General features: G+C 40.9%; 1 protein-coding gene across 1 annotated transcript in view; it reads right to left on the minus strand.

The window, feature by feature from the left end:
• PIK3C2B (phosphatidylinositol-4-phosphate 3-kinase catalytic subunit type 2 beta) overlaps positions 1-16386 on the minus strand; it is a 100398-nt gene that overhangs the window by 45187 nt on the left and 38825 nt on the right. Inside the window, exons 8-11 of the mRNA XM_070745449.1 lie at positions 14435-14581; positions 13625-13658; positions 11854-12049; positions 8967-9089 (exon numbers count right to left, since the gene is read on the minus strand). Coding sequence (XP_070601550.1) covers positions 8967-9089; positions 11854-12049; positions 13625-13658; positions 14435-14581 — 500 coding nt within the window. The remainder of the gene's footprint in view (positions 1-8966; positions 9090-11853; positions 12050-13624; positions 13659-14434; positions 14582-16386) is intronic.

The raw sequence follows: 16386 nt of genomic DNA on the forward strand, positions 1-16386 counted from the left end.
GATTTCATAGCCTTGCATAGTCTGGGATTTCCATTTTACTATACTGACATGTAGCTGATATTTTAATAATAATAATAATAATAATAATAATAATAATAATAATAATAATAATAATAATAATAATAATAATAATAGTTGTTGTTGTTGTTGTTGTTATTATTATTATTATTATTTATTGGATTTGTATGCCGCCCCTCTCTGCAGACTGGGGTCGGCTAATAACAATAATAAACACAACATGTACAATCCAATAATAAAAAACAACTAAAAACCCCTATTATAAAACCAAACATACACACAAACATACCATGCATAACTTGTAATGGCCTAGGAGGAAGAGCTATCTCAACTCCCCCATGCCTGGCGGTATAAATGAGTCTTGAGTAGTTTACGAAAGACAGGGAGGGTGGGGACAGTTCTAATCTCCGGGGGGAGTTGGTTCCAGAGGGCCGGGGCCGTCACAGAGAAGGCTCTTCCCCTGGGGCCCGCCAAACGACATTGTTTAGTCGACGGGACCCAGAGAAGGCCAACTCTGTGGGACCTTATTGGTCGCTGGGATTCGTGCGGTAGCAGGCGGTTCCAGAGGTAATCTGGTCCATTGCCATGTAGGGCTTTAAAGGTCATGACCAACACTTTGAATTGTGACCGGAAACTGATCAGCAGCCAATGCAAGCCACAGAGTGTTGAAGAAACGTGGGCGAATCTTGGAAGCTCTACGATGGCTCTCGCGGCTGCGTTCTGCACAATCTGAAGTTTCCGAACACTTTTCAGAGGTAGCCCCATGTAGAGAGCATTGCAGTAATCGAACCTCGAGGTGATGAGGGCATGAGTGACTGTGAGCAATGACTCCCTGTCCAAATTGGGCCGCAACTTTAAAAAGAGTATATAAAAGGCCTCTTGTATAACAATAATGGTTTAATCAAAATATTCAACGGGTGGGACGCAATGCCTCTCCAGCCAAGGTACAGATTCCAGCTGCTGTCCAGGACTCCCTCCATTGGTGGATGCTGTTAGCCATAGACAAGGGAACTTGCTTCCTGGATCCCACAGAGTGATGGTGACCACCGATGCGAGCACTCTTGGTTGGGGGGGCTCATGTACTTTCGGAGATGGCATAGGGCACCTGGTCGCCAGCAGAAACTGGGCTAAACAGCAATCTGCTGGAACTTGGGACCATGTACCTAGCTCCGCGGCAGTTCCTATCTCTCGTGTCGGGTCAACATGTGATGGTCTTCACAGACAATGTTACCACAAAGGCCCACATAAACCAGCAGGGGGGCACTATGTCCAGGCATCTGATGGCCGAAGTGATGAGGTTGGGTCTCTGGGAAGAGCAGCACCTGCAAACTCTAATGGCAGACCACATTTCTGTGGTGAGCAACGTGAGGGCAGACTGGCTCAGCCGACACGAGCTCAACCAGGTGGAGTGGAGCCTCCACCGGGGTCTATTCTAATAGCTGGTGGAGCACTTCAGACAGGCGGTCATGGACCTCTTCGCCACCCTGGCAAACACACAAGTGCCCAGATTCCTGACAGGTACCAAATTCAGGGGGGCAGAGGGAATGGACGCTATTCGCTGTGACTGGCCCCAAGGCCTGCTAGACACGCCCCCCTCACCTTTGATCCCCAAGGTGATCAGGAAGGTGCTGCAAGAGAAGGCCAAAGTAGTTCTCCTGGACTCCCACTGGCCCAGGAGAGCCTGGTTTGCGGACCTTATGTCCCTCTCCGTATCACCCCCTTGGAGGATTCCTCCAACAGAGCGGTCACTTGCTCAGGAGTCAGTTCAGCATCCAGATCTGTGCTGGTTGCAACTGACTGCCTGGCACTTCAGTGGCTTATTCTATTTTATCTTAATCTAATATTTTTTTGTAATTCATCTCTGCTAGGTTTATGTTTCCCTTTGCCCCCTCTTTCATTCATTTCTTCATTCAATGACCACTGGAAAAATATAGGGAGGCTGAGACCAAACATATGACAAATATAATTCATTTCCTAAATCCGAATCCTTATAAACATGAGAGAATATGAATACATGCCATTTTATCTCTCTTGTCTAGGCAGGGTCTAAGCTACTTCCTTAGCTCAGTGGCTCTAGGGAAGCCAAGCCTCACTTGAATGCTTATTATTATTCCTTAGGTTTCAAAGTGTAAGTAACACCTCAAATGCAATAAATCAATTAGCACTGGAGATGAAATAATCGTGTAGAGGTGTCAGATCATAATATTTTTAGGTGGCTGGATTTCGGTGCAACATATATCTGACAAATTGGACTTTTTTGGTTGTGTTTTAATTTTATTCTCTTTCTCTCTCTCTCTCTCTCTCTCTCTCTCTCTCTCTCTCTCTCTCTCTCTCTCTCTCTCTCTCTCTCTCTCTCTCTGAAGTTCACTGTTTGCTGCAGATGCTGAGAACATTCAAAATTTCCTGGATAAAAAGAAAAAAGTTAAACCTGTTTCAGTCTGCCATGTATGCATGTCAGCTAGCAGGTCCCAATTCCAGAGAGGTGACAATTGCAAGCAAGTGCTAAGGCAATTTGGTCTGTTTTGGATTCCTTTTAGCAAACCTTCCAAAAGAAGTACTTAGAAACATGGAAGACTGAAGGCAGAAAAAGACCTCATGGTCCATCTAGTCTGCCCTTATACTATTTGCTGTATTTTATCTTACAATGGATATATGTTTATCCCAGGCATGTTTAAATTCAGTTACTGTGGATTTACCAACCACGTCTACTGGAAGTTTGTTCCAAGGATCTACTACTCTTTCAGTAAAATAATATTTTCTCATGTTGCTTTTGATCTTTCCCCCAACTAACCTCAGATTGTGTCCCCTTGTTCTTGTGTTCACTTTCCTATTAAAAACACTTCCCTCCTGAACTTTATTTAACCCTTTTACATATTTAAATGTTTCGATCGTGTCCCCCCTTTTCCTTCTGTCCTCCAGACTATACAGATTGAGTTCATGAAGTCTTTCCTGATACGTTTTATGCTTAAGACCTTCCACCATTCTTGTAGCCCATCTTTGGACCCGTTCAATTTTGTCAATATCTTTTTGTAGGGGAGGTCTCCAGAACTGAACACAGTACTCCAAATGTGGTCTCACCAGCACTCTATATAGCGGGATCACAATCTCCCTCTTCCTGCTTGTTATACCTATAGCTATGCAGCCAAGCATCCTACTTGCTTTTCCTATCGCCCGACCACACTGCTCACCCATTTTGAGACTGTCAGAAATCACTACCCCTAAATCCTTCTCTTCTGAAGTTTTTGCTAACACTTGTACTTTTCCTTTTAATTTATCACAGTATTCCCCAGTTTAACATTGTTCTGGAACTCATTTCCCACTGGGTATGTGGGCTAGAAAAATCTGGGTATTACAGGTTTCTAATGTTAGGAGCACTAGGGCTGGGGAAGGCTGCTCTGGGATACTGCAACATATTGGATAGCCAGATATCACAAAAAATGAACACACTGATGCATGTGGAGTAACCTTCATAAACTTGTACAAAACGCTGTCTCAAGCCAGCTTTCTCAAAATTTATGTCTATAAGCAATGCCATACCGCCTTAAATTGCGACAAATTCTTCTTCCCCCCTTTCCATTCTGTTTTGTGCTAGTTAACTATAATTTTTGTATTAATGTATTTAATCTCTTTATCAAAAAATGTATAAAGGAAAAGTAGAACAGAATTCTGGCTCATGACCATCCAGCCTCCAAATTATATTGATTCTTTGCTAAACCAAGAATATTTCTGGAAAATAATTGCTGCCAAAGAAGAAATAGGTCACGCTGAAAAGCTATCACTGCTCTAACACCAGTATCTCATCTAAGTTTCTGCTGCACAGCAGTGGGATGGGGGATGGGTGAGTGGAGGAAGCATGGTAAGGCAACATGAAACCTTGGTTGAAGTTAGTCTATTCTGGTGGAAGGAAAAAGTTAGTTCTTCGTGTGGAAAAAGGCAAACAAGATAAGAAGATTTTTAAAATTTAGGGTTTTTCTTCTTGAAGCTCAGAAAGAAAAGGCTAAATTACTAGGAAAGGAAGAAGTGTTCCTCCAGAGAAAACAATACATAGTGCAATGTTTATATGAGAAAGGATTAGCATCTGAACTAGAGATTTCTAATACGTATACTAGAATTTATAATTGTAGGGCACAGAGTCTTCTATAAAGAGCTGAATAGCTGCCTAACCATTGAAATAAACATGACAATTATCCTCACACTTCACAAACTATTTTGCTATTCAAAATACAGTTTAGCAGGATGGACGTGTTGAAAGCTTTACTTTGCCTTTTCTCAATACTATTGTAATTTTACAAGAACTGGATGAATTGAAGGAAGTAATTTGATCACAGCCAGTTCCACAGCTGAATCAAGAATTAATTTAAGGCTGTGCAAGTTAAGCATTCAACACTATAGCAAATGAACAACTGCAGTATTTTATTTTAAATAAAAAAGATAGCACTGGTAATCACTAAGACATCAAGTAGAGAATCACATTCACAAACATTTTAAATGGGAGGGGGGGAATTCAGAAAATACCACTTGTTTTGCTTAAAGGTCCTGTCTTCAATAGCTGTCAAATGGTTATTAATGCAGAGAAAATTACATGTAGCATATGCTTTAGAAATATATTTATTAATGCTCTCCGGGTGTCAGGGGTGAGGTCTGTCATACAAAATGGACTTTGGAGCTACAGTCCACTGAAGCCAAATTCAGATTAGAAGTGAATCACCACAGAAAAAAAACCTCTCCACATAAGTCCCCCTCTATGCCAAATTTCCATCTGGAGGTTTCTGGGCTGAATTGAAGGGAAGGGAAGGGAAGGGAAGGCCACACTAACCTTCTTCCAAAGTTTCCATTCCTCCATTCTATATAGCTACTTTATGTTTTCCAATTGGATCCTATGATGATCCTGTAGCATAAGCAGGGCTGGAGGGCACGCCTGTGCTCAGGGAAGCCTCACAGTGACCCAAAGACAATCCAAAGGTGCTCTACAAAGCCTTTCAGGTCTGTAAGCCCTTCGGGCAGCTAGCTATGGGTCTGCAGAAACAACACACCTCATTCCAACTTTTTCGTCCTGGTTTAATCCATTTTTAGTTGCTTGAATAAAGCGCTCCTACCATACTTTCCATGGTGGTCTCCAGTGAGCCTTGAAGATTTTCTTCGCTGGAAGAGACAACTTCTAAAATTATCTGTTTCGCACAGCCTTTTCTGATGGCTTAATAAACATACCAAGGCTCAACAGTGTAGCTCAACAGTGGGCAGCAGACTTCTTGCTGCCTGAGTTATTTTTGGATCAAGTTCTCTTATCTGACACCTTGACAAAGTGCACCAAATATTCCACTGGCAGGGAGTGTAGGGTTAATCAGAGGAAACCTGTCCCCCCTCCCAGTTGCTTTGCAATCTGATATCCCTCGGAAGTTATTTTGTCAGATTCTCAAATGTAGACATCTGCCCTTGGGAAGAACTGTCCAAGCACGCAGGGTGTATTTTGCAGAATCACAAAAGCAGTTAGGGACAAATTACACTTTGCATAGCAGACCAGTTTGTCACTTTTGCACCATCTGTTTCTCTCTCAGCCTACCCACCCCCCCTTTCACCAAAACAACACAAAAACAGCCCCCCCACCTTTTAAGATCAGATTAAAGTTTGCAAACACATCGTGGTCATGTGCCAAAAAGCCACTGAAAGCCATGCCTGAAGCTACTTTCTTTGTGTTTATTGTGTCCATCCTCTTCTACTATTGCAAGCTAATTTCCAACAGATACTTGGTGAGAAAGCCACAGGTTGGTTACCCAGGTAATAAATAAAAGACAGAAGTCATGGAATAATAGCTTCCTTTAAGAGTAATATACATTACATGCTTTTTAAGCTTTTCCCATTTTTTAAATAGGTGATTTGGATTATTTTATAATACATCAATTATCCCAGAGCTTGGAAAAGCAACCTCCACTTTTCAAATCTACAGAGGGTCTTCTGATTTTAATGGGGGGAGGGGGGGTGGTTGTATGTTTTATAACAATTTCAGATCATAGCATAGAAATACTAGAAATAAAGTCCCATTGTAGAGTTGCTTCTTATATTTGTGCCCTCAAAAAGCAGAACTGGAGCACAGCAGAAGTTCTAATGTGGAATAGAAAAACAACAGATAGAAAATAGGTATCAATCAGCTTCCTATATTGCTTCTCTACTCCTTACTACATAAAGCATAATTTCCATTAAAAAGGAGGATAAACAATAACTATCAGTGCATGAATTTGGGTTCAATGGATAGTCAGGCACTCTGTATTTTATAAAGGCTGCTTTGTTTTGCTACTGAATGAATGACACAATGTACTGGACATTATCTAACTTCAACATAGATATGCTGATCTATTATTCGGGGTTGGACCAACACATTCTAAAGTCCCCTTGTGTTCCGATGAAGAAAAATAGTGCTCTGGGATCAAACTGGTTCTGAATATAGGCCAGAAGCAGCACTAGCTCTGGTAGATTATCTTTGTCAGATCTGCAATGCACAACTCTTAGGCCTATTGGACTTCTCAGCAGGATTTGATACCACTATTAAATGGTATTCTTCTGAAAGATTGCTAGTGGATGACACAGTTTTGCAAGGTTTTAGTTGCCCCCTGAGTGAATTACAGCAATAGCAATAGCATTTAAAACTTATATACCACTCCATTGTACTTTGAGGCATTCTTTGAGCAGTTCATAATGTTGGCATATTATCCCCAACAATACAGATCATTTTACCAATCTCAGAATGCTGGAAGGCTGAGTCAATACTGAGCCCCATTAGGATCGAACTCCAGGCTGTGGATAGAGTCTACCAGCAATACTGCATACTAACGACTGCGCCATCAGAACTCCTATAAACATTGTTGCACAAAGGGGTAGAATAGTGGAGCTTCTGAATATTCCAATAAGAGATGCCACAGGCTCTGTTTCTATTTCCCCACCATATTTAATATAAACTATAGACGTTATCTGCCAGGTTGGGACAAGGCATTGCCAGCTTGAAGCCAGTTTGTCATAATGGTTAAAATATCAATAATAATAATAATAATAATAATAATAATAATAATAATAATAATAATATAAAATTAGATTTGTATGCCGCCCCTCTCCGAGGACTCGGGACGGCTCACAACAACAATTAGATTAGATTTAGATTTATTGGATTTATATGCCGCCCCTCTCCGCAGACTCGGAGCGGCTCACAACAATGGCAAAAACAGTACATAGTGATAAATCTAATAATTACCAATCTAATTACAGTTTTAGGTTAAAAAATTCATAAAAGCCACCCCAATATATATAAAAAACAAGCACACAATCAATCAAACACCAAAACAACATGGGCAAGGGGGAGATGTTTCAATTCCCCCATGCCTGATGACAGAGGTGGGTTTTAAGGAGTTTACGAAAGGCAAGGAGGGTGGGGGCAATCCTAATCTCAGGGGGGAGCTGGTTCCAGAGGGTCGGAGCCACCCCAGAGAAGGCTCTTCCCCTGGGTCCCACCAGACAACATTATTTAGTCGATGGGACCCGAAGAAGGCCAACTCTGTGGGACCTAACCAGTCGCTGGGATTCGTGCGGCAGAAGGCGGTCCCGAAGATATTCTGGTCCGGTGCCATGAAGGGCTTTAATAACAATACTGTACAAATCTAATGGTTAAAACTAAAGTTAAAAACCCACTATAATTAAAAAACAATTGATACTACACAATCATATCATATTCAAGTCTTGCTAATCAGAAGGGGGCGCATTAATCCCCCCATGCCTGGTGACATAAATGGGTCTTCAAAGTCTTGCGGAAGGCGAGAAGGGTGGGGGTAGTTCAAATCTCCGGGGGGGTGTTGATTTCAGAGGGCTGGGGCCACCACAGATAAGGCTCTTCCCCTAGGCCCACCAGACAACACTGTTTGGTCGACGGAACCTGGAGAAGGCCAACTCTGTGGGACCTAATCAGCTGCTGAGATTCTTGCAGCAGAAGGCGGTCCCGTAATTATTCTGGTCCGATGCCATGTAATGCTTTATAGGTCATTACCAACACTTTGAATTGTGTTTGGAAACTAATCGGCAACCAGTGCAGGCCACAGAGTGTTGGTGAGACATGGGCCTATCCGGGAAGGTCCATGATTGCTCGCGCGACCACATTCTGCATGATCTGAAGTTTCCGAACACTCTTCAGAGGTAGCCCCATGTAGAAGCTGTGAATCCTATTCCAGTTCTAGCATGAAGCCTGTTGTGTAACTGGGCCAGTCACTATTTCTCGGCCCCAAGAAGAAAGCAACAGCAAGCTGTTTGTGAAAACGCTGCCAATTCATGGACTTGTCTAGCCTGTGATGGCAAACCTATGGCATGCATGCCTCAGCTGGCCCACAGAGCCCTCTCTGCAGGCAGGTGAGCTGTACTGGGCAGGTGCCTCCCACCAGCCAGTTGGATTTCAGGTCTCTGCCACGCATGCACAGGGACAGGGCGCGTGTGGGAGACATGTCCACATGCAGGGGTCATGCACCAGGGGCCACGTGTGCACAGGGTTGTGCGTATATGTGCAGGGGTCATGAGCATATGCGTGAGAAGTGCAGGGGTCACGCACGCATGCACAGGGGTAGGCATAGAGGTCACACACAAATGCTCAGGGCATACAGACAGTCACCAGGAATTGAAGGGATGCTTGCACACACAAACACACGCACACATCCCTTATCAGTATGTTGATGATAATCAGTTATAACTATTCCAGTCTGGTTCAGTAACAGTGTTGGGTTCCTGACACATTGTCTTGAGATTTAAAAAATGGGTTGAGCCTTCTCGGGGGGATGTAATATCATATCTTTTGCCACTGAGCAGTAGACATTTCACAGTAAAATGTTTTTTTAAAAAATCCATCATCTCTCCCACTAAGAATGTACAAGATCTCTTCCGTTCTTATACTTCAAAGGAAGATTAAAGCGGTGATGCCTTACTGTTGGTCCCAGATGATTAGATGAAAGAAGTACTTGTTTACATGAGCTTTTCGGGTCTGCAGAGGGGTGGAAAGCTCCTTTCCCCCATGGCTGAGTGAGCAGGAGAGGTAGAAATCTTCGTAGCTGTAGAAAGATGGATGGCAATAAAGGTCAGGTGAGCACATTCTCATTATCTCCCAATGCAAAAGAAAGAAAAGAAAAATGGAGGCTTTCAGTAACGCATAGCTGCAATGCAGAAAAAAACCCAGGAGATTCACATGAAAAGAAATGTCTTGATTTATTGCTTGTTCAGCAACTGATTCACAGGTGAGACTCAGTTTTATTCCCATGTCCAGAAAAGTCCTATCCACTATGGTACCCCCGAAGGAACAATTAATAAAAGAAAAATCCAGATGGTTCGTTTTCGGTCTATAATGTGCCTAAATATTATTCATGCAAACAGAGGAATCTCCAATTATTAGATGACTCTCAGCTATAGTTTCTCTTCCCCACCTGAGATTCATTAAAGACCAATAATTTTTCAGAAGCATTCAGAAGATAAAATTGCGTTTATCTGAACTTGGTTTGAAAGGTGGGCATGAGAATAACAAAGTGTTATTGCTGGATTAGCATAAATTCTGCTTTCAGTCTTTCAACAAAATTTCCCTAAAGTTTGTTTAATTTTAAAAGCTATTATTAGCCACTTTTGTATATCTGAAATGGAAAAGAACAATTAATAATACTATACCTATGTTTATAATATCACAGGATATTTCCTGTTTCCTCCATACCAAAATAATACTGGCATTGTTTTGTATGACTGGTTATGTATCAACATACCAATGAAAATACAGGAGGGCAAGAGACAAAAACCATCTCTCTCTCATTCTCTCTCTCTCTCTCTCTCTCTCTCTCTCTCTCTCTCTCTCTCTCTGGGTGAGTGGTCACCTTTGTGTATGACTAATATGCTTGAGGAAATGGATTGTATTTACATTTTGGAATAACAATAACCACTTGAACACCACCACTAGAAGTCAATTGCAAAAGCCAAAAAAAATCCCTTGACCATAAAACCATCAAACAGGTCTTTTTATCTGTTTATCCCAAGTCCTTGAGAAGGGTTAGGGTTACATGGATAAAAATGCCAAATCCAGTCTAAACATGTGGCTGACTGTATTACAACCCCCCCCCTACCCTAAATTCTCTTTCGTGTCTATGATTTTTAAAGGGAAACTTTCCGCACACGGCAAAGAAAAGGTTAGCCGTCACTGAAGATAGTGACCAGGAATCAAGAATGAATTGAAGGGATGCTTGCAAACACAAACACACATATCCTAAGAATCCTGAGTCTTTCTTTCTGGCATCAAATAAAGATGGCATCAAACTTTGGGCAGAGAAATTCAACACAATATATTACTTTCAAATCATGGCCAGGATTGGGATGTCTAAACCTTTTTTAACCTACTTTGAACAGATCCAGATCTCAGTTGAAACCTGCCTTATCTGAGACATTTTTCAGCTCGGATAGTTGAACAAAGGAGGAGGGGGGAGATGGCTGGAAAGGGATGGTTCTTCCACAGATTTTCACACACACACACACACACACACACACACACACACACACAGACACACAGACACACTAATAGAGCCCTCATGGGGTGTTTTCTGGGGCTATCATCTTTTCAGAAGTGTTTCCCTACTTCCTCCTCAGCCAGTTGGAGAGACATCCGTCTTTAGAATGCCATCACAGGGTGCTCTGTCAGTAGGCCAGCCATGTGACAGGTGCCGAGCGATGATGCTAGAGGGCTTAACTGAGTAGCAAAGGTCAGGACAGGCTTGGATTTCCCAGGCTACTGCTTTTGTTCTGAATCACTCATTCAGTGGAATACATTAAGGATGGAACAAAAGCAAGAGGTCCCTGGAGGGATAGAGTGTTTACAAAGAAGCATTCCCCCCTCCTCCACACACACTTCTTATTCTCTTTACATCCATTAGGTGAGTCCCCTCCACTAGCAGCCTTTGGCCCAAGAGGGGAAGCCCAGGCTGAGAAGCAGCCATCTGTCACTATGTATAGAGCCAAGCCCAGGAGGGAGGGTGCCTATGGACTGTGCTAGTGGAACAATCCAGGGAGTTTCCAGAAACAGACTTGCAAGAGAACAGAGAATTTAGTATTTAGACCTTAGCTGCTCACCTGACCAGGGGAATAGACCCTCTTTACAGGTACTTTTAAGAGCTTGTCATGGGGAAGAGAGTGGAATGTGTACTATGAAATATATACAGTTCCCTTATGGATGCCATCTCTGATTTTTAAATGCCAATGGCAAAAATGAACCCTGGTGATCTTCCTAGAAAATTGTATTCTACAATTCTAGTTATTTTATGATATTTATATTTCATGCAACACTCAAACCAGCCTAGAATAATTAAAAAGAAATCTATAAAACATAAAAACCGGACAATGCAATTAACTTAAAATCAGCACACGATAGTGTTTGGCATTCTCTTTAAAACTGGGAAAGGAGACCAAAGACATCTCCTTAGGGATGCATTCCATGGCCTGGGAACCACAAGAGATGCCCTCTCCCATGTGCCAGAAAAGAACCTCTTTGTTGATATAAGTGACTGGCCACTCCAAAACAGGAATGAAGCTTCCCAGTATCCCTCCAATAACTGTAGACTTGTATATTATTCCATTTCATCTTTTTGCCATACACAGAAGTCCCTTTCCACTGTTATCTATGTGAAGTACACAGAGCCAAAAAGGAACTTTGTGGCCCAAAGTCACCTAGCAAGCTTCCTCATTTGAAGGTGGCCTTAAAGACTGATGTCTCCAACCTAGTCCCCAGGGTGTAGCTTAAAAGGCCTATTGCCCTTTGTCAAGTCATTACAAAAATATGTTCTTGTTTACCTTGTAGCCCAAGTGATGGGTATACGGTGAGTAGCATAGACTATGAAGGAGAGAGAGCAGGAAAACAGCCGGGCTTCTTGGGAGAATGAATGCTTTCTATTCCCATGTACCACTGTTTGGAAGTCTGCATTGAAGGTACTGCAATAAAGCTCCACCAGATCCAAGATAGAAGCTGTCAAAGCTTCTACAATTTTCTCTGTTGGAAAGAGGAAACTATTTACCTATTGTGAGAATACAGAATGAATCCTAGAATTCATTTTTAAGTGCCCATCATGAATATGTCCCTGGGGAGCTTATACATATAGCAGACATTTTGACCACAGTGATGTTGTTCCGTAAGTGATGCTCATCTATTATGGAGTTTCTAAACTCCCAGGTATAAGGCTTATTGTTTGGGTTCGGAAAACATAATTTGCAAGTTTTGCGAAAATTGCTTAAAAATTAAAACCTAAAACATTTGGAAATAACAAATAAAATCTTTATTTGCTTACTTGTATAACATGGTTTTGGTTTTGGTTTAGCGTGTCTGAGTCCTATCATTACTGAAGGGTGTTTCTTTATTGCTTAATATTTAAGGAAACTCAGCCAACAGTGGTTTTTTGGGCACAGCTGAGTAAAGAAACCATGTGTTATCAGATCATATAAACTCCATCTAGGTGTACTGTAGCATGTTGCTCTCCAAAGTTACTCATTTTGACTCTTGGTTTATCTTTACCCAAATCATGCCTTTCAGCAGACAAGTTCTAATATCTTAAATAATACATTCTCATTGTGTATTGTGAAAAGAGGCTGCCTCCCTTTTCTACAAGTAATTGACTAATATCCGTATTGTCACTTAACATATATATATATATATATATATATATATATATATATATATATATATATATAAAAATCAGTTTTATCGTTTTATTTATTTATTTTATTAATTGGATTTATATGTTAGGCCACCAAAAAACAAATAAACAAAGAAAAAACCCAAAGCAAAGACCATGCCAAATATTTCAGCACTGAACTGAACACTAATTTTTTCTTCCCTGAAATCAGGGGGTGAAATGCTACCGGTTCAGCCGGGCCAGTAGCAGCGGTTGACAGTAGTTCGGAGAACAGGTAGTGGTGGCAGTGCAAGGTTCCACCTACCTACCAAGACGTTGCCATTTTTTTGGTTTTAACCCTCTGTGTATGTGCAAAGCCTTCTGTGCATGTGCAGAGGATGGAAAAGTGTGCTCAACGGTGGCGCAAAGTGCGTGCTTCTGAACCGGTAGGGAAGGTAAGTAGATTTCACCACTGCCTGGAATGCTCCTTTTCTATAGAGTTGTGATGTATCTACTGTACAAAACATGCTGATAGTCATATGGCTTACTCTATGAATGAAAGCTGAATCTAGTTCAATTGCGAAAATGGGTAGAAAAAGTTTTAACTACTATCACACTATCTTTGCTTTTGATTTTTAAAAAAACTTCTTAAAATAATTCCTATTTCAAAGAACTCTCATATTATAATTAGCAAACAGAGCCTCACAAAAGTGTAATTAGCATTTTTGGGGAAATCTTCCACTATTGTTCCCTTTGACAAAGATGAATCAGCTGTCCAAAGAATTTGCTCCAAGAAACTTTCCATTTTATGTTCTCTTTCTCAATGAAGAACTCAAATGATTCAGAAAATTAATATATATAGTGTCATTGTTTTTATTGTGGTTGCTTTCTGTTGTTTAGGAAACAACAGAATATTAAAGCCTCCAGAATTCACTAATTAGAGAGGAAATGTTTACCTCTGTTTTCCCTCATGGACAAAACATTTGGATCCTGTTCAAAAAATAAAAACAAAATTGAAAATAGTTAATGTTAATGTGTCAATCACCCTACATACAATACACAGACTTGTTTCGGTTCTAGAAATTACCTATGAGAAATAATGAGGAATTCTGAGTTTATTCATTAAATCATCATAGCAAATATTCACCCATCCTACTGTTTTGCTCCAATGTTAAGTACCCATTGATCTTTTTATTCTGAATGCTAAAATTCTCCAACCTAAAGTCCTATCTTGTTATGACAATTAAATTGCCAATCACCTAATCCTAAACTATCCTATTAGCTAGTCTGGTCTTACACATTGAATTAAATCACAACGCGGTTTATTTTAAGCTCATTAAACATGCTGGGACCACCAACTATCACATAATATTTTGTAAAACCAGGCCATGCAAATGAAGAATATAAGAGTCCAAAATGGACTGAGTTTCAGAAACTTAAGTGTTCACTTTATACACATATTAATCAGTGTCTTACTTGTCTGGAGTGGCACAGAAATCTATGTAGGCAGACAATAAATAAATTCACCTTCTCTGAAAAAAGGTAGAACGAACAATTGTTCCTTTGCAGAGAGCAAAATATTTCAAGAGTGTAAGTGGATAGAATGCAACATACCATTAAAAGGCAGTGGGGAAGGCAGCTGCAATAGCATCTCGTGACCTATTTTCGCATACACTGAATTCTCCCTCTTGTAATTTTCATCTATTTGGTTCTAATGTTAAAATTCAACTTTGCTGTTTCTGAATTTTCAGACTCTCACTTCTTACCTTCTGGATTTTGGGCTGCATGCGAGATGGGCAAGGCGGTAGTTGATTCAGGGCTGCAGTGATTTCCTGGGATTCCACAGCAGCCAAAGCATTGCAAATGGCCATGACAGACTGGACTACCCGGTCTGCTTTCAGTGGGAAATCTCCCTGGATGAATAATTGAAACATTGAAAAGAGTGAGCTACAATGATGTTATTTATATCTCTGCATTAATACACAGCTTGGGAGCCTGACAATCATCAAGATCTAGCCAGCATGGGTGTGGATTTCAAGTATTTCCACTCCTTTTATATCAGTGGGAGATTTCTTTCCAAAAGCAACAGCAAGAATGTCTTCAAAGCAGAGACAGGTTACAAGCGGTGTGCCACAAGGGTCTGTTCTGGGTCCTATTCTTTTTAATATGTTTGTGAGTGACATAGGGGAAGGTTTGGTAAGGAAGGTTTGCCTATTTGCCGATGACTCTAAAGTGTGCAATAGGGTTGATATTCCTGGAGGGGTCTGTAATATGGTAAATGATTTAGCTTTACTAGATAAATGGTCAAAGCAATGGAAACTGCAGTTTAATGTTTCCAAATGTAAAATAATGCACTTGGGGAAAAGGAATCCTCAATCTGAGTATTGCATTGGCAGTTCTGTGTTAGCAAAAACTTCAGAAGAGAAGGATTTAGGGGTAGTGATTTCTGACAGCCTCAAAATGGGTGAGCAGTGGGGTCGGGCAGTAGGAAAAGCAAGTAGGATGCTTGGCTGCATAGCTAGAGGTATAACAAGCAGGAAGAGGGAGATTGTGATCCCCTTATATAGAGTGCTGGTGAGGCCACATTTGGAATACTGTGTTCAGTTCTGGAGACCTCACCTACAAAAAGATATTGACAAATTGAACGGGTCCAAAGACGGGCTACAAGAATGGTGGAAGGTCTTAAGCATAAAACGTATCAGGAAAGACTTAATGAACTCAATATGTATAGTCTGGAGGACAGAAGGAAAAGGGGGGACATGATCGAAACATTTAAATATGTTAAAGGGTTAAATAAGGTTCAGGAGGGAAATGTTTTTAATAGGAAAGTGAACACAAGAACAAGGGGACACAATCTGAAGTTAGTTGGGGGAAAGATCAAAAGCAACGTGAGAAAATATTATTTCACTGAAAGAGTAGTAGATCCTTGGAACAAACTTCCAGCAGACGTGGTTGGTAAATCCACAGTAACTGAATTTAAACATGCCTGGGATAAACATATATCCATCCTAAGATAAAACACAGGAAATAGTGTAAGGGCAGACTAGATGGACCATGAGGTCTTTTTCTGCCGTCAGACTTCTATGTTTCTATGTTTCTATGTACCTTGGCAAAGGTATCAAAATCAAAGAGAGAAACTTTTATTTCTCTTATCTTCCTATTCTCAGAAATGAAAGCACTAAATGAAGTTTGCATGAGCCAAGGAGGATGGGAAAGAGTGAAACAGGTAAGAGTTTCTGTTTTGAGTTTTCTATATAGTACTATCTATATTTAGTTAGTTAAAACCAGGTCATTTTATCTTTTGGAAATATAGGTACATTATAACACCTAAAAGCACAACTACAGTAAACATTTAACAGTAACTCAGTTAAATTTCAGATAGTCCTTTTTTCTCTTCAACATCTTTGTGACCAAAAACTAAACAAAAACCTGTGGAAAAATTATCGCCACCTTTTCTGTCTGAAATTCAAATATGGCTTCAAATATGTCTTGTATGTACTTTAACATTAAAGTCACACTTGTACAGTGGTACCTCAAGATACGAACCCCTCGTCTTACGAACAACCCGAGATACGAACCCGGGGTTCAGAAAAATTTTGCCTCCTCTTACGAACTTTTTTCGTCTTATGAACTCCAAACCCAAACTTCCGGGTTCGGCGTTGGGAGGCCGCCGAGAAGCCCCGCCGCACGGCTGTCACCTTTTAAAACAGCCGTGGGG

The sequence above is a fragment of the Erythrolamprus reginae genome, chromosome 3 (assembly GCF_031021105.1).
Source record: "Erythrolamprus reginae isolate rEryReg1 chromosome 3, rEryReg1.hap1, whole genome shotgun sequence".
In the NCBI taxonomy this organism is placed as follows: Eukaryota; Metazoa; Chordata; class Lepidosauria; order Squamata; family Dipsadidae; genus Erythrolamprus; species Erythrolamprus reginae.